This window comes from Panthera pardus, unplaced genomic scaffold, assembly GCF_024362965.1.
Source record: "Panthera pardus isolate Hobbes unplaced genomic scaffold, ASM2436296v1 HiC_scaffold_22, whole genome shotgun sequence".
Classification (NCBI taxonomy): Eukaryota; Metazoa; Chordata; class Mammalia; order Carnivora; family Felidae; genus Panthera; species Panthera pardus.
Window position 1 is genome coordinate 4563139 of NW_026526788.1, and position 17673 is coordinate 4580811.

At 46.5% G+C, this 17673-nt stretch overlaps 1 protein-coding gene across 1 annotated transcript in view; it reads left to right on the forward strand.

Moving 5' to 3' along the window:
- KCNK1 (potassium two pore domain channel subfamily K member 1) overlaps positions 1 to 17443 on the forward strand; it is a 52508-nt gene extending 35065 nt beyond the window's left edge. Inside the window, exons 2-3 of the mRNA XM_019418987.2 lie at positions 12978 to 13373; positions 16449 to 17443. Of these exons, the coding sequence (XP_019274532.1) occupies positions 12978 to 13373; positions 16449 to 16708 (656 nt within the window). The 3' untranslated portion in view covers positions 16709 to 17443. The remainder of the gene's footprint in view (positions 1 to 12977; positions 13374 to 16448) is intronic.
- The last annotated feature ends 230 nt before the right edge of the window (positions 17444 to 17673 follow it).

The following is a 17673-nucleotide window of genomic DNA, read 5'->3' on the forward strand; positions in this document are numbered from 1 at the left end:
CTGGCAGATGGGCCTGGGCTCCTGGAAGAATTCTGTCCCACATGCAGGAGCAGACAGCTGGCTTGCTTTAAACCCCAGAGCGTGGGGCTCCTGGATGGCTCAGGTCGAATGTCCGACTTAGGCTCAGGTCAGGATCTCGTGGTTCATGGGTTCAAGCCTCACGTCGGGCTCTGTGCCGACAGCCCAGAGCCTGGAGCCTGCTTCTGATTCTGTGTCTCCCTCTCTCTCTGCCCCTCCTCCTCCTTTCTCTCTGTCTCTCTTGCTCTCAAAAATAAATAAACATTAAAAAGTTATTTAAAAAAATTTTTTTTTTAAACCCACAATTTACTCCCCTCTATCTGGTCAGCCCCTGGACTTGTGGGTCGCTGGGGGCCCAGGAGTTTGTGCCCTCAAAGAACAACGTGAGGTTTCAGCTCCTCCATCCAAGGAGATTATGGAATCGTTCTAGGTTTAGAGGGCATTAAACTAAGAAATCACATTTGGCCGGATTGTAGTGTGTGTTACGTGCCACACTTCTGGGTTCTAATTCTTCTGTTATACTTGGAGTGCTGTCTGTAAGAAGCGAGATTCCAAGGCATGAAGAAAGTCTAGAACTCTCTCGGAGGTCGTCTAGATGAAAAGCTGTCCTTACGTCCGCATTTCAAAGCCTCCACTTTTTTTACTTTTTATGATCGGTTATTACAAAATTCGTACAAAATTAGAGAATTGTATACCGAGGACTCCATGTACCCACAGGCCAGCTGTCCACCCGCTCAATTCTACCACCCGCGCCTCATCCGTCCCACGTGCCTCCCCCAGCTTCTTTTCATGTTTTCTTGGCGTATTAGTAAATTTTGGCAAGGCGGTGCTGTGGTGACGGCCCCCCCCCCCCCCCAATCTCCTGGCTTACAGTAACAAAGGTCCGTGTCCTGGGTGGGTGCAAGTGACCCTGCTCCCCACCTTTCTACTCTGGGGCTAAGGCAGGAAACTGAGTCTGTGAAGGGAAAACGGCTATTTTGAGTCGCCGCCCAGGCAGCGATGACCCTGCTCACACCCAGGGTCTGGACATTTAAATAAGGACCTGAGCTGCGGATTCCTGCCCCGTGTTCCCACGTTGCTTTTCCTGGGGCAGCTTTGAAAATAACCGCTCAGAGTCGAGCCCACAAAAAGTTAGGGACCTCCTCCCCAACCATCTGGTAAGTAACAGGTGCTTGCTGGCCTGCTGTCTACCCCAGCCTCCCCCAAGACCTAGGATGAAGGAACGCCCTTCCCCTGGCTTAGCCCCCTGCCCCCCTACCATGCCCTCCCCCCTCCCGTATCTGGGATCTGTAAGTCATAAATCTTGTGACTTCCTTCCTTTTGGGTTGGTGGGTTGAAACTGCACAGGGTTGAATGACCCTGTGTTTTTTCTCTTCCCCCAAGTAAGATCTCGGATGCTGAGGGAGCTGCCTCATATGGGTGGCTGGTGCGTCCTCAGTCAGCAAATCATAATCTGCATATTCTGAATTTAACACACCAGCTACAGCTACGGGCCTCCCAGCACAAAGGCCCCACTCACGGTTGCTCCTGAAGGGGAGCCTGCACTGACTGGGCCATAACCCAGCACCCAGAGCAGCAAGATTCCCTAGAAGGAAAGGCCTGTCCATTGGCAGACACTCAGAAGGAAAAAAATGTTGTATTTTAATACCTGGAGAACGCGATAGCTCTCTTTTCAAGGAATCTGCACTCCAGAGGCCGGGAGTTAGCCTGCCAAGTTGCTAATTAGGACTGCTGGAGGGAAAGTTAGTTATCATTTGAAAGACTCTAACGGGGAATCTACTTTCCTAAGTCTATCTCAGCAGGTACCTCCATAGCTAGACCAGAGAGTCTATTAATTAGCATAAGGAGTACTTAGAGGTACTTTTCACAAGTTAAGAGTGGTGGTGTGAATTTATGTGGATTAACTAGAGAAGTCGTTCATCTCCCCGGGCCTGAAGCGGGCATAAAATCTTCATGCACCAGGCAAATGGGTGTCCCTGACGGTGGTAGTCAAGGCCTAGGACTCTGTCCTGTTCTGTGCTCTGCCACGTAAGGAAGGAACTGAGGATTTTGTCACCTGATTTGACTAGAAAGTAGTTGAATCCGGCTTCAAGAAGAGCGTTCCATCTGACCTTTCAACGAACTACTCGTTCAACTACCTAATGTAGAGAGTTTGAATTGCCCTCAGCCTACAACGCGTTGTGTGACTGTTTTGTGCCTCTTTTTTGTTGTAATGCACCACACTTAGTAGAGGAGTTTTGTGGGCGGGGACCTGGAGTTTTCACCTACCTTTGATCGTTGGAATCTGCTGGTATCTCCTCTTGGAAATGTGACTGGCTAATGGCCACCGTATTGGGTCAGTTTACAATGGAGGGAATGAGAACCTGAAAGGGAGTCTTTGGATTTTTCTGTTGGGCGGGGAGAGGCGGGTCATTAGTAGCCTCCCAAACTACGGAGCGGCCACAAAGTTCCAATATCAAATTGTTCCCTAAGTGCTGTTGTTAGGTCTTCAATCCTTATGAGGGACTGCTTCAACCATTGCTGTGAAAGATGTCTGGAAGGATGTGAGGAGAATTAAAATGTGCACAGAGAACAGAGGTGAGAAAAGAGAACTTCAAACTAGTGTGCCTAGGAACAGTACAGCCACCTGGAAGAGTGTAGGTATTGTCGAGATCATTCCATTAGCTATCTCTTTCAGCATCGGAAGAGGAGTTTAACTTCCCTGGACTTCATATGCACCCGCATCTGTGCTCGTTGCTCTATGTGGGTTATTTTATGAGGGGAGGAAGTATTATTCATATTTGACAGATGAGGAAACTAAGGCATCAAGTTTCTCAGGGTCACACAGCTCGTAAGAAGCAGAGCCTGGATTTCAGTTAGGAAATCCGATTCCTCTTCCCCTAAGCACCACTTAGTTGACAAGTGTGGTATTGCAAACGACTTTTTTTGTTTGCACCTTCCACCCTGTGTTCTCAAAGTTCAAGAGCCTTCAAGTCTTTACAGTCTGATGAAAAAGAAAAAGAACAACGTTTACTTTGTTCCAGGAGTCTCTCCCTCCAAAAGGTGTAGAGATTTTCCCATCAAGGCCATTTTCCCATGGACACCTGTTTCCCTCCCAGACTCCCTAGAACCCTTGGGACATTACTGTTTTGAGTCCCTGTAAAGGGAAGAGTGGAAATGTGGTTTGATTCAGCAGGTGTCTAGGGCTCCCCCCCCCCCGCCCCCCTTCACACCACATGCGAGTTTAGGACATACTTTGGCTTCTTCTAGTCTGGAGTTAAGCTTTGGGCCGGGCTAGGATCTCCATCCGTAATGTGATGGGTGGGAAGCGGGATTTCAGCACCAAGTAAATGGCGTGTCTTCTCCTTGTCACCCCGCACTTTTTCCATTACCTTTTGAGCCAGTCTTCCACAGGGCAAGGTGCCCAACTCTTTCGGGGGGAAAGAAATCCTGAGTTGCCTGCACAGCATACTGGGTTGGGGGGACGGAGGGAAGCCAACAGCATGAATTGTGAAAGCTTGTTGTAAAAGTGTATCACTGGGAAGCCTTTCCAGTGTAATCACTTTTAAACCTCGTGGTAGTCATGGCTGCAGGATAATCATGTCCAACCCGAAGGCAAACCCGAGGGAAGTGGCAGGGGTGGGGGGGGACACTGCTTCAGTTTCTACATCAGGAAGCCTTGTCTAAAATATTGGGGCTTTAGGAAAAACTAGACCCTGCTGTTCCTTTGCCTTCTTCAGCTTCACTGTGTTGTCCTGCTGACAGAAATCCCTAAGAAATGGTCAGGAACGAGTGAGAGGGGACAATAAAAATAAATAATAAAAAACACCAACAAGAGTATATATAATGTGTGATTCTTCAGCTGTGCCACTTTCAAGAACGATCAGACTTTGAGTCAGTGTTAACTCTTCCTACCAATGTCCCAGCGGTGGAAGGGTGGGGCCGTGGGTGACAGGCAGGTGGGAGCCTGGGCGCGTGCAGGTGTGCTGACCCCCGGTACAAGGGCTGGGGCGGGGGGCGGGGAGCATGATAAGCAGCAGCTGGCATGGGGATGCCGGGGCACGACCATGGCAGTGCCCCCGCTGGGCAGGTGCTAATGTCTGCGAGCATTATGTGGCTTGCATTCGCAGTGAGGATCGGATAAGCCCTCTTTTGCTCTTCTCATGGAATTGGGACCGGACAGATCAGAGATGACCTGGAGATTTCATTTAGGTTAGACCAAAGGCCGAAAGAAATCTTGGGAGTAACCCCAAGACAAAGGCAACAAATTAGAATTAGAAAACAGAAGTCTGAGGTGAATGGAGGATCCAGGATGTGTTCTCCTCCCGCCCCCCATAGCCTGGGGCCACTGGATCACCTGGGCAGGGCGGGAGAGTTTCTGGAAGCCCAGGGTTGGGTTAGCCCAAGCCCTGCGGTCATTGTCTTAGGTCTATCTCAGAGTATTCTTCTCTTTGGAAGTATCCACGGATTTCTCCAGCTTTTATTTCCCATGTAATCCGCCGTCACCCCTTTCTATTTTCCCTTCGTCCTCCTCACCACAGCTCCGAGGGCCAGATTGAAAAGATCTGGTAAATGCAGTGTTCAGATCTGCCTCCCTCACATGCTCGCAGTTAGAACTAATTGCACAGTCTCTTTTCTGTAAAAGAGGGACTTGCGTGCTTATCTCCAAGGGCTGGTATGAAGATTAAAGGAGATGGTGTTTATAAATCGCCCAGCATGGTGCCTGGGGCTCACACACCAAGCACTTCTCATTACTTTTCTCTCTGGAACACTCTGCCCAGGTCTGCAAGGGCAACCCAGAATTAACAAGTAACAAACCTGGGGAGAATTTAAAGGTTCTAGGAGTTCAGTGCACAGAAGTTAGTTTCTTCATGGACCGTGTTCTCTGACTTTTTCCCAAAATGCTCTCTGGCACGTCTCTCTGTTCCTCTATCCATACCACTGCATCTTCCTGGTTTGGTTACTAGAATAGGCCCCTCAGGCTTGGCACTGCTCTGGGCATGCCTTTCCAGAACTAGGCTCCTGCTTTGCTGTCCCGTATTATTTCTTTTCAATTTGATGCTTTGATCTCTTGGGGCCTTGCTGATCCAGAAGGAACCACCCTTCGCAGGGTTAACCAATTTTAGATAATAAAGGGCTTCTCTGTGAGCACACCTTTCATATACAGCCCAACCAGTCGAGAGCCCACATCCCTAAGCACCTCCTTTCTGGGGCTCTCACCCTCCAAGCTACTGTCCTGCTGCCCTAGTGACCCCGGGGCCAGATGCTAGACAACTAGGGCCAGCCTCTGTGCTCCCACATCCACTGACATTATTCAGACCAGCCAATCCTAAGCCTGCTTACCCTGCCTTTCCCCTTTCCTGGGGAAAACCCAAGAAATGTGACTGTTTGGGATTCTGGGAAAGCTGTACTAAAAAGGTGACATGATTTGGTTATAATCTCATGGTGAGTGGTGGGTCATGTGACCTAACAAAGCCCTTCAAAGGCACTGCTCAACAGATGGGACAATTGAACAAGCTGGAGTTTGGGAAGGTAGAGATTATCACCTGATTTTTTTTTCCACAGGGAGCAGGTGTAATTATGATGATAAGCAAAAATGCCCTTGGCCGATTTTTCCCTGTGCCTCCACTAGGGTAACTTACAGCATTTTCCTGCAAGGGTTCCCGCATTATAACCAAACAATGTGACTGGCCTTGTTAGCACCTTGACAAAGTTAGGCTCACGAGGGAAGACGGTGGATCGGAAGCCGGGCTGTCCACCAGGTGCTTACCTGCTCATCAGCAGTGGCCGGAAAGAGGATGGGTCGTTTGAAAATGTTATGGAGCACGCTCACTTCTGTCTCCTAACTACAGTTTTATGAAGCCAGGCTTGTGAGAATTATGCAGAGGGCAGTGTGAGAGAAGACATGACAGGGACACAGGCCTTTAAAAATGAGGGAGAAACAGTTCTAGAAATAGGAAAAAAGAAACACATCAAAGAATCATTGTAATTTGAAATCGAGAGCTTAAAAGGTTATGTAAGAAATCGCAAAACTAAATAGTCAAACAGTGCTCCGGAGAATGTATAGCAGTGAAACAGGATCAAGGAGAGTCAGGTATTAGGATTATTAGTTTGGAGGGGGTAAAATGTTTTAGAGTCCCAGGAAACTGGTGATGCTTCAGAAAGAAAGTATCCATAACAGGAATTCCTAAATTGGCCAAACTACTTAAAGTTTAAAATGAGAAAATTTAAGGGGATGCCTGGGTGGCTCAGTCGGTTCAGCATCTGACTTTGGCTCAGGTCATGATCTCACGGTTCGTGAGTTCAAGTCCCGCATTGGGCTCTGTGCTGATGGCTCAGAGCCTGGAACTGCTTCAGATTCTGTGTTTCCCTCTCTTTGCTCCTCCCCCGCTTGTGCTCTGTCTTTCTCTCTCTCAAAAATGGATAAACATCAAAGAAACTAAAATACAATGAGAAAATTAACTATTTTGCAGTTGGGTAATAACAGGTAGAAAACTATGAAAAACTGCGTATTCAATCAGAATCATCAAAAACCAAACGGAGTTGTTTATATGTGAACAGATTATATGTTGACTCTAGAATGCCAAGAGGGAAAAAATGGCAGTATCAACAGCCAAGTAAACAAAAAGCCAGACACATATAAAAGTGAGCCCAGGTGGAAGGGCCCGAGGGAAGCCAGTTCTCACCTGGAAGTCCCAGTCCCTGCATACTCGTGCCAGAAAAGGAGTTAGGTTATGCCAGCACCACCTAGGAACCGGGTGTGTCAACCCCCAGGAATGGCCTCTGCTGGGAGCTGGTAGATTCTTCGTGCAGTGGAGAATTTATTCTTAGGTTTCTGCTAATAAGCTTTCTTCTGAGCTGGAAACGTGAGTAGCGCACAAGGCGAGAAGGGAATGTTGGTGATCACAAGATCACAACTCACCACTGTGTGCTGCTCTTACCAAGGACCGGAGTACCCCAACGAAGCTGCTTTTGACCTGGAGCTTTGGCCGAGGAGACTTCGCCTTCACTGTCATTTTTTTTTTTGAAACTTTCACAATGAAAATGTACTTGTGCATTGAGTAAGTGATCATTTTTACTTAAACTATTACCTGATATGTATATTATAAATACTCTCTATATATTATACATTCTTGGGACTATAACCAATCCTCTGGGCCACTGGACAGCCTGTCTTATTTAACCGGTGTCTCTGCAGGTATATGTTTGTTTACAGACAGGGATTCCACACAGGTTATCGACATGTAAGCTTAACACTGGAATGGGAAGATAAGAATTTTAGTGAACCTTTTTCTGTGCTTCTATCCCTGATATTAGTTATTGCTAATATCTGGGATATTAACACTCTGCTTTCCAAGGTCGCCCCTAACTTGTTCTGATTTCGTGTTTTGCTCTCATTTTCTCAGTCCTCTTCTCCATTTCTCCACTGATGACCCTGCCATTTACCCAGGTGGTCCACTGGAATTCGAGAACATGGGGCTCACCTGGCTTGTGCTCACACTCCATGGCCCTTATAGGTTTTGCGCCGACCTGCCCCTGATACCGGCAGCGTTGCCCAGGCTCCGCGTTCCCCCGCCACCTCGCTGTGCTGTCCTTTGTCCCTGCTGATCACCGTTTCCCTTCCTCCTGCCCTATCCTGAGGCTCACTATCTCATAGGCAGCCCCATGGAGGCACAGGCCAGACATGGCGCCCTTTTGCAGTGATGGCCAACACTGCCTCTTGGTCACCACAAGCTCCTGAGAAATAACGTTAGGACTTGAGTTGACTTTCGAGGTATCATTGACCTTTGTATCAAAATGGATGATACAAATGGAAAGATTGTGGGCTCTACTTATTATTATTTTTTTGACTTCGAATAAGTTGTCTAAGCTCTCAGAAACTCAAGGCTTCTCGTCTGTAAAGTGTGTATAATAACTCTTGGATTTGAATCTTGTCATGCAATTTGCAATTCTGCATACACTCAGACACACACATGGCAAGTGGCCCTGTTGGAGATTTTGAGCTCACCTACATCCTTTCTAGCACCTCAGTCTCCGCAGGCTGATGGATGTGTGGCAGGGGCCCCTTTGCCCTCGTTACCATTTCTGACTGCTCTTCCACGGTGCTGCCATTTTGGGTTGAAACTCGCATTGCAAAACGTGCAGGGTGCTCCCACCTATGACATTCAGGCCATTTGCTAGGATCCTGTAGTTTTTAAATGCAGTGTGTTGATACAGCCCATCTCTCAGAACGGTCACTCCAAGGTAAAGGATCAGAGCAGTGTCCTAACTGGGAACACCGCTGCCTCTCTCTCTTGGGACGTTAGCAAGAAACCATCTGTGATTGAGTAGAATCAACAAGAAGCATCCGAAAGGTACTAAAAGAACGGGCTACTAAACATAAACAAGAAAAGCATGGCCATTTGCACCGCCAGTGACTTCTCACTTCTGTTCCCTCTTACCATCCGTGCCTCCTTCATCCCATGAAGTGAATGTAGCCCACTGTCAGGTTTTGCCGATATTTCTCTTCAAGTCTGTTTAGATTCCCCTGGAGTCTTCTCTCCCTTGTAAGCAACTTCGGTTATAAGCAACGTAACAGAAGCTGTGCATTCCCTGCCCTGTAGCTACATGGATGGAAGGGATGAACAGAGATTATCCCCATGCGAATCTTTGGAAAACATTGCTGTAAAGCAATGAACTATGAAGACCTATCGTGTGCAAGGTATCTAGAAGTCAACCACTTACTGACACTGTGGAGCAAAAATTTACTTCAAGCAAAGTCAACGTAACCAGAAGCCTGTTTGTTGCCACGTAGTGAATTTCTGGCCCTCCCAAATTTGAAGTCACTTACAACCCCAGTGTTAATTGCTCTCGGTGGACTGGATGGCGCTGTGGTTGGGGAACCCGGAGAGCTCCATAGTAGAAAAGGACCTGATTTCCCCATCAGGGGCTCACGGTCTACTGGGAAAGAGATTAACCAATAAGCGAAAGCCAGGACTGCAAATGAATACTTCTTTTAGAGGAGAGCAAACAGTGTAATTTATTTCAGTATCTCTACTGGGGTGGATTTCAGAAGTTGAGTTTCTTCTTTTGTAGATCTTTTTTAAGCAGGTGTCAAACTAACTTGATGGAAAACGTAAGTGTTGTACGACATCATACTAAAGAATGTGGGTAAACGACAATATTTATTCTCTGTGCAGGGTCACAAGAGGTAGCCGTAAGCCGTACCTCTCCCAAACACATCTGATAGGTGGGAGGAAGTTGCCTCACGGTGACTTGCTGTAATGAACTGAACAAGAGCCCACAAAGGTTCTCTGTCTTGTACTCCATTCGGGAGGACTTAAATACCAGAAAAACCAGAAGGCCCAGATCCAGCATGGCATAGCCCCAGATTGGATGTTAGCTAGCATAGCGTGACGGTTGTCATGTAAGAGTGGCCAAACGGGAAGCCATATTTACTAGGACACTATCATATGTAGGACTCTCCCCCCTCCATTATACATACACTCCCACGATGCCCAAAAGTACGTGAATAGCCTTCGAAAATTTAAAGAACACCAAATATGTGAGGTTTATTAAAATTTTGCTACATTCTTCATAGTTTATAATGGATTTGAATATAATTATGAGATTTTTAAATACGAACTTTGCTTCATGATTTATCTGGGGGGTTCAGTTGACTGAACTTGAGTAAACTATTCACCACTACATTAAAATTCAGTAGCACTGAAGGTTGGTTTCCATGTGATGCATTAAGCTGGCTATTGCCAAAGAATTGCCGTGCAGTGGATTCCCCAATATGGCCTGTACCGAAAGCGTAGAGAATACCAATGAAATGCAAATTTAACAGTTCGTCTTCCATTAACAAAAAATTATTTATGTAAACACCGGAGAAGAAACGGGCTTTCAGTAAGCAATCTACATGCTGCTGATTTTAAATCTCTTAGCGGAAACCGATTGCTGGCATAAACACGCATTTACTGCGGAGAGAGATGTAGAGTCTCGCAATGATGATCTCCGTTGCTTGGGGATGATGTTTTAGGGAATGGAGATTCAGTTAACGTTCTAATGAAAAGAGCTGTTGTCATTTGGAAGTGAAAATCACACCCTAACATATTTTAAAACTAGACATTTGTTTACTTTTGTTCCCTACTAGCAGCGAAATCAGGTACTGTGTTAGAGCAGACGGCACAGGAGAGGTGGGCTGCAGGAAACTGATATGTTCTACTATCTGCAGAACAGATACTTTTTGAAAACACTACCATGACCCATAATACAGTCATGGACTTAAGGGCTTTGGGCGAGTCCCGCTGATGTGCGCCGCCTTCCATCTCCTCCACAAAATCCCTGCCACGGTGGACGCCCTCCCTGGCATCTCTGTCGGGCTCCGCGGTCTCCTAGCACTTGCACAGGCCCAGAACCAAGTCTGCCATCACTTTCCAGGGGCTTTGTTACGGTTGAGTAAGATGGCCTTTCCAAGAGATCTCTGAGCACGGGAACACCCCTCCCGATGCCTCGCTTCTCTCGTGGCGGTTACTGGCCCCGGTCTCCCGTCGTGTGGCAGCTTTGCTCAGTCCTCAGAGTAAACAGTCACTTCCTCCTGCTTCCTTCTGTGGCGTGAACATCATTTGGCACGCTGGCCCCATCTTTCCTGCTCTTCCCTGGCTGCCTCCACCTGTCCCCTGCCCTCTCTGGCGCGCCCCGACCCAGCACGCCACGCCGGGAGCAGTCGGGTGTGCAAAGGCCACATGGCTCTGGGCCCTGAGGCTCAGAACGACTGTTCCTAACGCTTTTGAGAATCTAAGATTCCAGAATGTCGTCACAGAAAAATGGACAGGTGGGTGGACCCACTGCAAACAATTTCAGCAGGTTTCTGGGACTCCCTGGAGTGCCTTCTGGGCCAGCAGATAACCTCCTGACGGTTGTGTTGACATCGTGCGGGGGCAGAACCGGGAAAGCTTCCATCACCCATACCTGGGCCCTACCCCAGCAGGTGCCACAGAGCAGGAAATCGCGGCATCTAGAGCCGAAGGGTTTTCAGAGTTGTTTCTTTTTAAGGGGGAATACGTTTTAGAAATCAGGGTTTGAAAGAACTTTTCGGTCATGACCACACATATGAGGTTTCTTCAGAACCCAGCTCCACAAGAAACTGCGTTTAAAAAAAATTTTTTTTTAATGTTTGTTTATTTTTGAGACAGAGAGAGACAGAGCATGAGCAGGGGAGGGGCAGAGAGAGCGAGGGAGACACAGAATCCGAAGCAGGTTCCAGGCTCGGAGCTGTCAGCACAGAGCCTGACGTGGAGCTCAAACTCATGACCTGTGAGATCATGACCTGAGCCAAAGTCAGACGCTCAACCGACTGAGCCACCCAGGAGCCCCCAAAACTGCGTTTTGTTGGCTTTTTCCTGAACTGACTTGTTGGGGCCTGTTAGGCCTTTCAGGATGAAGTGCTTCTGAAATTTTAAAAACAGGACACAGAGGGGCACCAGAGTGGCTCAGTCAGTTGAGTGTCGGACTTTGGCTGAGGTCACGATCTCGCCGTTCACGGTTTCGAGCCCCATGTCAAGCTCTGTGCTGACAGCTCAGAGCCTGGAGCCTGCTTCGGATTTCTGTGGCTCCCTCGCTCTCTGCCCTTCCCCTTCTCACACTTTGTCTCTCTGTCTCAAAAATAAGTAAACATTTAAAAAAATTTTTTTAAAAACAAACAAAAAAAAATAGTACACAGAGCCTCAGCCCCCTGGATTCTCTCTTGCCAGCATTTGTTGGACGAAGAGTCTTTTGAATGGCTTAATTTGGGCATGATTCAAATCTAGTGGAAAGCCAAACAGACCTCTGTTTTGACCATTGGCCCTAATGTGTTTTTTTCTTTAATGTTTGTTTAAGGGAACTTATGGCATCTTGGAACCTTCAGAAATAACAAAGAGGGAGTAAAGGCTAAAAAAGGTTACAGTTGGGGGCGTGGGTGGCTCAGTCGGTTAAGCATCCGACTCTTGGTTTTGGCTCAGGTCGAGATCTCACGGATTGTGTGTTCGAGCCCCGCATCAGGCTCTGCGCTGAGGGTACGGAGCCCGCTTGGGATTCTGTCTCTCTCTCTCTCTCTCTCTCTCTCTCTCTCTGCTCCTCCCCACCTTGCTCTCTATCTCTCTCTCTCTCAAAAATAAATAAACGTTAAAAATTTTTTTTTAAAAGGTTACAGTTTCTGAATATGCCATTTAGCCAGATAATGGAGCAAACTATTTTAAAAGAAACGTTCCATCCCGTGGCTTGGTGTGCTTAAATCTTAATTTTTTCTTCTTTTGTGATGTCTTTATCTTCATGGAGTCTTCTTTGCCTGCCCATAGTTCAGCCGTCCCTGTCAGAACTCTAGTTCTGTGAGCAGTCTGTTTTGGATGCAAGTGTAGACTGGTATCTGGATACTAATGAAGATCCTGGGAGGCAGGGGCGGAGGGGCATATCTCGTGTGTCTTCCCTGCTGGTCTAGGACAACGGGCATCAGCCCCTTCTCACACAGAACCCCTGTCTATTCCAGCCTGACAGCAAATTCAAAACCAGACTCGGATGTGTTGGAAAGAGCTCGTCAGGTTTTATCAAGGGCAATAGCATCCTCTGTTGAATTTTACTGCAGTAAAAATTCTGATGGAGCCTTTAAAGTATCAGACCCTTTGGGGCGCCTGGGCGGCTCAGTCGGTTAAGCGTCCGACTTCAGCTCAGGTCATGATCTCATGGTTCGTGGTTCAAGCCCCGCGTCGGGCTCTGTGCTGATGGCTCAGAGCCTGGAGCCTGCTTCAGGTTCTGTGTCTCCCTCTCTCTGCCCCTCCTCTGCTTGTGTTCTCTCTCTCTCTCTCTCTCTCTCTCTCTCTCTCTCAAAAATAAATAAACATTAAAAAAAAATAAAGTATCAGACCCGAAGACTGATTCTTTGCCTAGGTTTGAGGGGGCAGGGGTGGGTGGCAGGCACTTGCCATTTACAGATGTGTTTTCCGGCCCCCTCTTCCTTGCAGGTTATGGCCACACTGTGCCCTTGTCAGATGGAGGTAAGGCCTTCTGCATCATCTACTCGGTCATCGGCATCCCGTTCACCCTCCTGTTCCTGACGGCAGTGGTCCAGCGTGTCACCATCCATGTCACCCGCAGGCCTGTCCTCTACTTCCATGTCCGCTGGGGCTTCTCCAAGCAGGTGGTGGCCATCGTCCACGCCGTTCTCCTCGGGTTTGTCACCGTGTCCTGCTTCTTCTTCATCCCGGCGGCCGTGTTCTCCATCCTGGAGGATGACTGGAACTTTCTGGAGTCGTTTTATTTTTGTTTTATTTCCCTGAGCACCATCGGCCTAGGGGATTACGTTCCTGGAGAAGGCTACAATCAAAAATTCAGAGAGCTCTATAAGATTGGGATCACGTGTGAGTAGCCAGGCTCCCAGACTCTACTTTCTTGGCCTCTTTTGCTATTCCCACACCCCTCCTCACCTACCAATGAGGAGTCATTCATAAAAGCCCTGATCTCTTTTTCACTGAGAAATCTGCAAACTCTTTATGCAAAAATCTTACTGCTGAGACTTACTTTTTCCCAGGTACTTAAAACTGCTGATCAGTTTCTTACTAATAACATGACTGATCAATTCCCTACTAATAACATTATAAATTAAAATGTAAAAATGCACCACACAAAATATACTGGATTACCAACTTTTTTTTTTTAATTTTTTTTTTAACGTTTATTTATTTTTGAGACAGAGAGAGACAGAGCATGAACAGGGGAGGGGCAGAGAGAGAGGAAGACACAGAATCCGAAACAGGCTCCAGGCTCTGAGCTGTCAGCACAGAGCCCGACGCGGGGCTCGAACTCACGGACCGTGAGATCATGACCTGAGCCGAAGTCGGACGCTTAACCGACCAAGCCACCCAGGTGCCCCTGGATTACCAACTTTTAATTAAAAAAAGAAAAGTTGCTATTTTTATCAAATGTTTTAAGTTCCAGAAAACTAGGGCTACAATGTAGCCCATTAGTAATCGATCGTGTTCTTCAATTTACCAGGAAAATCTTAAATTCGGATGGCCAGTGGTTTACAATTTTTAAACGTTTTTTTAAAATTCGGTATGATATGGAAGGGTGCCTGAGTGGCTCAGTCGGTTAAGCGTCTGACCAGCTCAGGTCATGATCTCACGGTTCGTGAGTTCGAGCCCTGCATCAGGCTGTCTGCTGTCGGCACAGAGCGGGCTTCGGATCCTCTGTCCCCCTCTGTCTCTACTCTCCCTCTGCACATTCTCTTCCTCTCTCTTTCTCCCAAGATAAATGAGTAAGAACTTAAAACAAAATTCAGTATGATATGAAGAACTTAGAAATTCTTAATTTTTGTGTGCTCCTTTCCTAGCTTTTGCATCTTGATGTATAACAGTTTGCATTTCTGCTGTCTCAAGATTTTTTCAAGACTTGACTCATGTCCTGTCTCCTAGGAAATCGTAATAGATGCTCTGTCCTGGCCCTGTCTTGTAGTCTTAACCTGACAACATGCTTCGTTGGATTATGTATATTTTCACATCTCCATTAAACCATGGGCTCCCCCAGGACAGAGACTTCCCTCACAAACCCGAATGCTTTGAACAATGCCTGGCTACTATACGAGTTCCATAAATATTCACCAAGTGGTTACAAGGATGATTTCATATTTCCTCCAGTTACCGTAATTATTTTCAGTGCCCACATAATGTTCCATCCCTGGCTATACCATAATCTAACCGTGCCATGGGGGCATTATAAATAACACTACAGTAAATATTTCTGTACGTTTACACTTTTTCTGCTTTGCTGTCTTTCCCAGAAGTGGGATTGACGGCCCAAAGTGAATATGCCTGTCCTGTGACTCACAGAACACAGTGACCCGGTGCTTTCCGAATGGCATTATGAGCTCAGACCATCCCCAGAATTATGTGGGCGTAACGGTTTCCACTCTCACGGGGTGGTATAGACCCGTAGCATTAGGGAGGCTCTTGCTGCACGTGGTACCTCTGGTAAACATTATCTCAACTTTTTTTTTTTTCACCCATCAGGTAAAATATTACCTCCTTGTTTTAATTTAGTTTGTTTATGACTCCGAGAAGTTGAGTGTTTCTGAGATTGCGTTTGCTAGCTCTACTTTTCCCCTGGGTTTATAGTCTTCTCGTAAATTCTGCCCAACTGTCGCACGCCTCAGTTTTTCACATGACGCTAAATCCTTTCGGATCATCTTCACACCCGTAACAATATGAACCGGGTTTTCTGGAGCCGTCTACATAGCATATGTGCTGACCGGAGCAAAAGAATATTCCAGAGGCATGTTGGGTTGTGGATAGGGTAGAATCCCACAGTTTTTACCTGAAACCCCATGGATATTTTTGCCAGTGCTTGAGCAAGGCTTCACTAAACACTAGATAAAGGAAAAGGAGGGGAATTGTCAATGAGTTCAACAATGTCATTGCTATTTCTAAAATATACATGCTGTCATCAAAACTTAATAGCCAAATTCTAAAGATGCTAGAACCACATCTCCGTGCATTCTTGAGATAGTCTGCCTCCTCGTTCCCACTATGCCGCTCCTTCTAGCCCGCTCATTTGTTTTCTGACAGTCCTCAAGCATTTTACCACTAGGCCATGAAATTGGAATTTTTGTTATTTTTAGTTTTCATTTCCACTTTCCTGTTCCTTTCCATGATGGAATTTTTTTTTTTTTCCTGGAAACCGATTTTAAATGTGTAGGAACTGAGTTAAAAGCACCATTTTCCCCTCACCGAATTCAAAGAACACCACTCAACCTGAATCAGCGGGTTATCTTTTATTTCGGAGTAAGAAGCTGGTAGAGTCAACCGGTGAGTGTGGTCCGTGTGGCCCCAAAATAACTGTCCCACAATGGACAGCTTAGTGGGCAGCTGGATCCCGGTCAGGTGCAAATCGCCACACGCCAAGACCTGTTCCCCGTCTGCATCCATTCCTGGAAGGATTTTCAGTTAGCTTACTTCTCTCGCGACACTTCTTATTCGGTAGTGGAAATACTGACACGAGTATTGAGTGCTTAAGAAAGTGTCAGCCTCTGTTCTGAGCTCTCATGACCATCAAAAAGTCTTCTGACGTGTGTCACTGGCTTTTTGAGAGCCGCTGATTATGAGGCCGAGGTGGAGAGCCCTTCCCCGGCACGTTACCCTTGTGTGGAGGGCATTGCAGGATGCCACTTCCCTTTAACGATGCCAGGTCAACCCCATCTTTTTGTTTCCTCAAAAATTACACCCTGGGATCCTGAGCATCCCACGTTTGCACAAGGGTAAGTCATTCTTCATTTTCCTGTGGGTAACCCGTCTTGGAGCCACGGACCTCAGAACGTTCCTAGAAATTCGGAAAGCGGCAATGACTTGATTTCACCCACACGCTTTCCGTGGCGTCCCTTGATTCATCCGTGACTCGATCCCACTGAGACGCTGTCTTTTTTTTTTTTTTTTCTCACTCAGGTTACCTTCTGCTTGGCCTCATTGCCATGCTGGTAGTTCTGGAAACCTTCTGCGAACTCCACGAGCTGAAAAAATTCAGGAAAATGTTCTACGTGAAGAAGGACAAGGACGAGGATCGAGTACACATCATCGAGCACGACCAGCTGTCCTTCTCGTCCATCGCAGACCAGGCAGCCGGCCCGAAGGAGGACCGGAAGCAGAACGAGCCTTTCGTGGGCCCTCAGTCCTCTGCCCACCCCGATGGCCCCGCAGGCAACTAAGGGCTTTGCCGTGTTGTCCGGGAGCAGCCGGGTGAGGGCAGCGAGCAAGACCCTTTGTCTTGTTTATTTGTATGAGAACGTAGATACCAAGATGGTATTTGAACAAATACCTACTGTCCAAAATATTTACAAAAAAACAAAAAACAAAAACAAAAAAACACACAAAACCCCCCCAACATAACAGAACAAAGGAAGCTTTTACTCTGGAGGACTGTCTAATATCCGAAGAAATGGGATGTGTACCTATGATTCACATGGGACAAAATTACCTAGACTTTACTAATGGGTAAAGAATACTTGAAGAAGTGAGCTGCGGTGGAGAGAAGTGGATTTTATACTTTTAATTGGGGACTTGGGGATTTGCATTTAAATCGTTTTAGCTGATGGCTAAATAGAACATTTATATTTAAAAGCAAAAAAAAAGAGAGAGAGAGAGAGAGAGAGGCATAGAGATGTGTTTTATAAATAAGTTTATGTGTACCAGTCTGCATGTGCCCATCCAAGATCATTATTTTTGTAGAATCTAACTTAAAACTACTATTTATAATGAATAGGTTGCCATTAACTGTGTACAAACAAGTCCAAATATGTTTATATCTTGTACATAGAGGGTTTAGGTCACCAGATCTCAGCATACTTCTTAACCCAAGATTGTAGATACTTTTCCTTTTGATTTCTCTTTATACTGAAGAATCGAGAGTTGCTACAATAAAATAAGGGAAATAGTACACTTAAGAGTGAGTTACTGTCATATTCTACAATAAATGTTTCTACCCTTTGCATTGGAATGATACCAGATGTCTAAAATGTCTGTAAGCGTTTCTCCGGAGGTGGACAAACAATGAAGAATATGATTTGTAAAGGAAGTTATTTTGTTTTGAAAGTGCGTCGTGATTCGTAGTCACCTAGTGCGAAAGCCCAGATCGTGGACACAGAAGCCCCAGATGAACAGATGCTGGCAAATT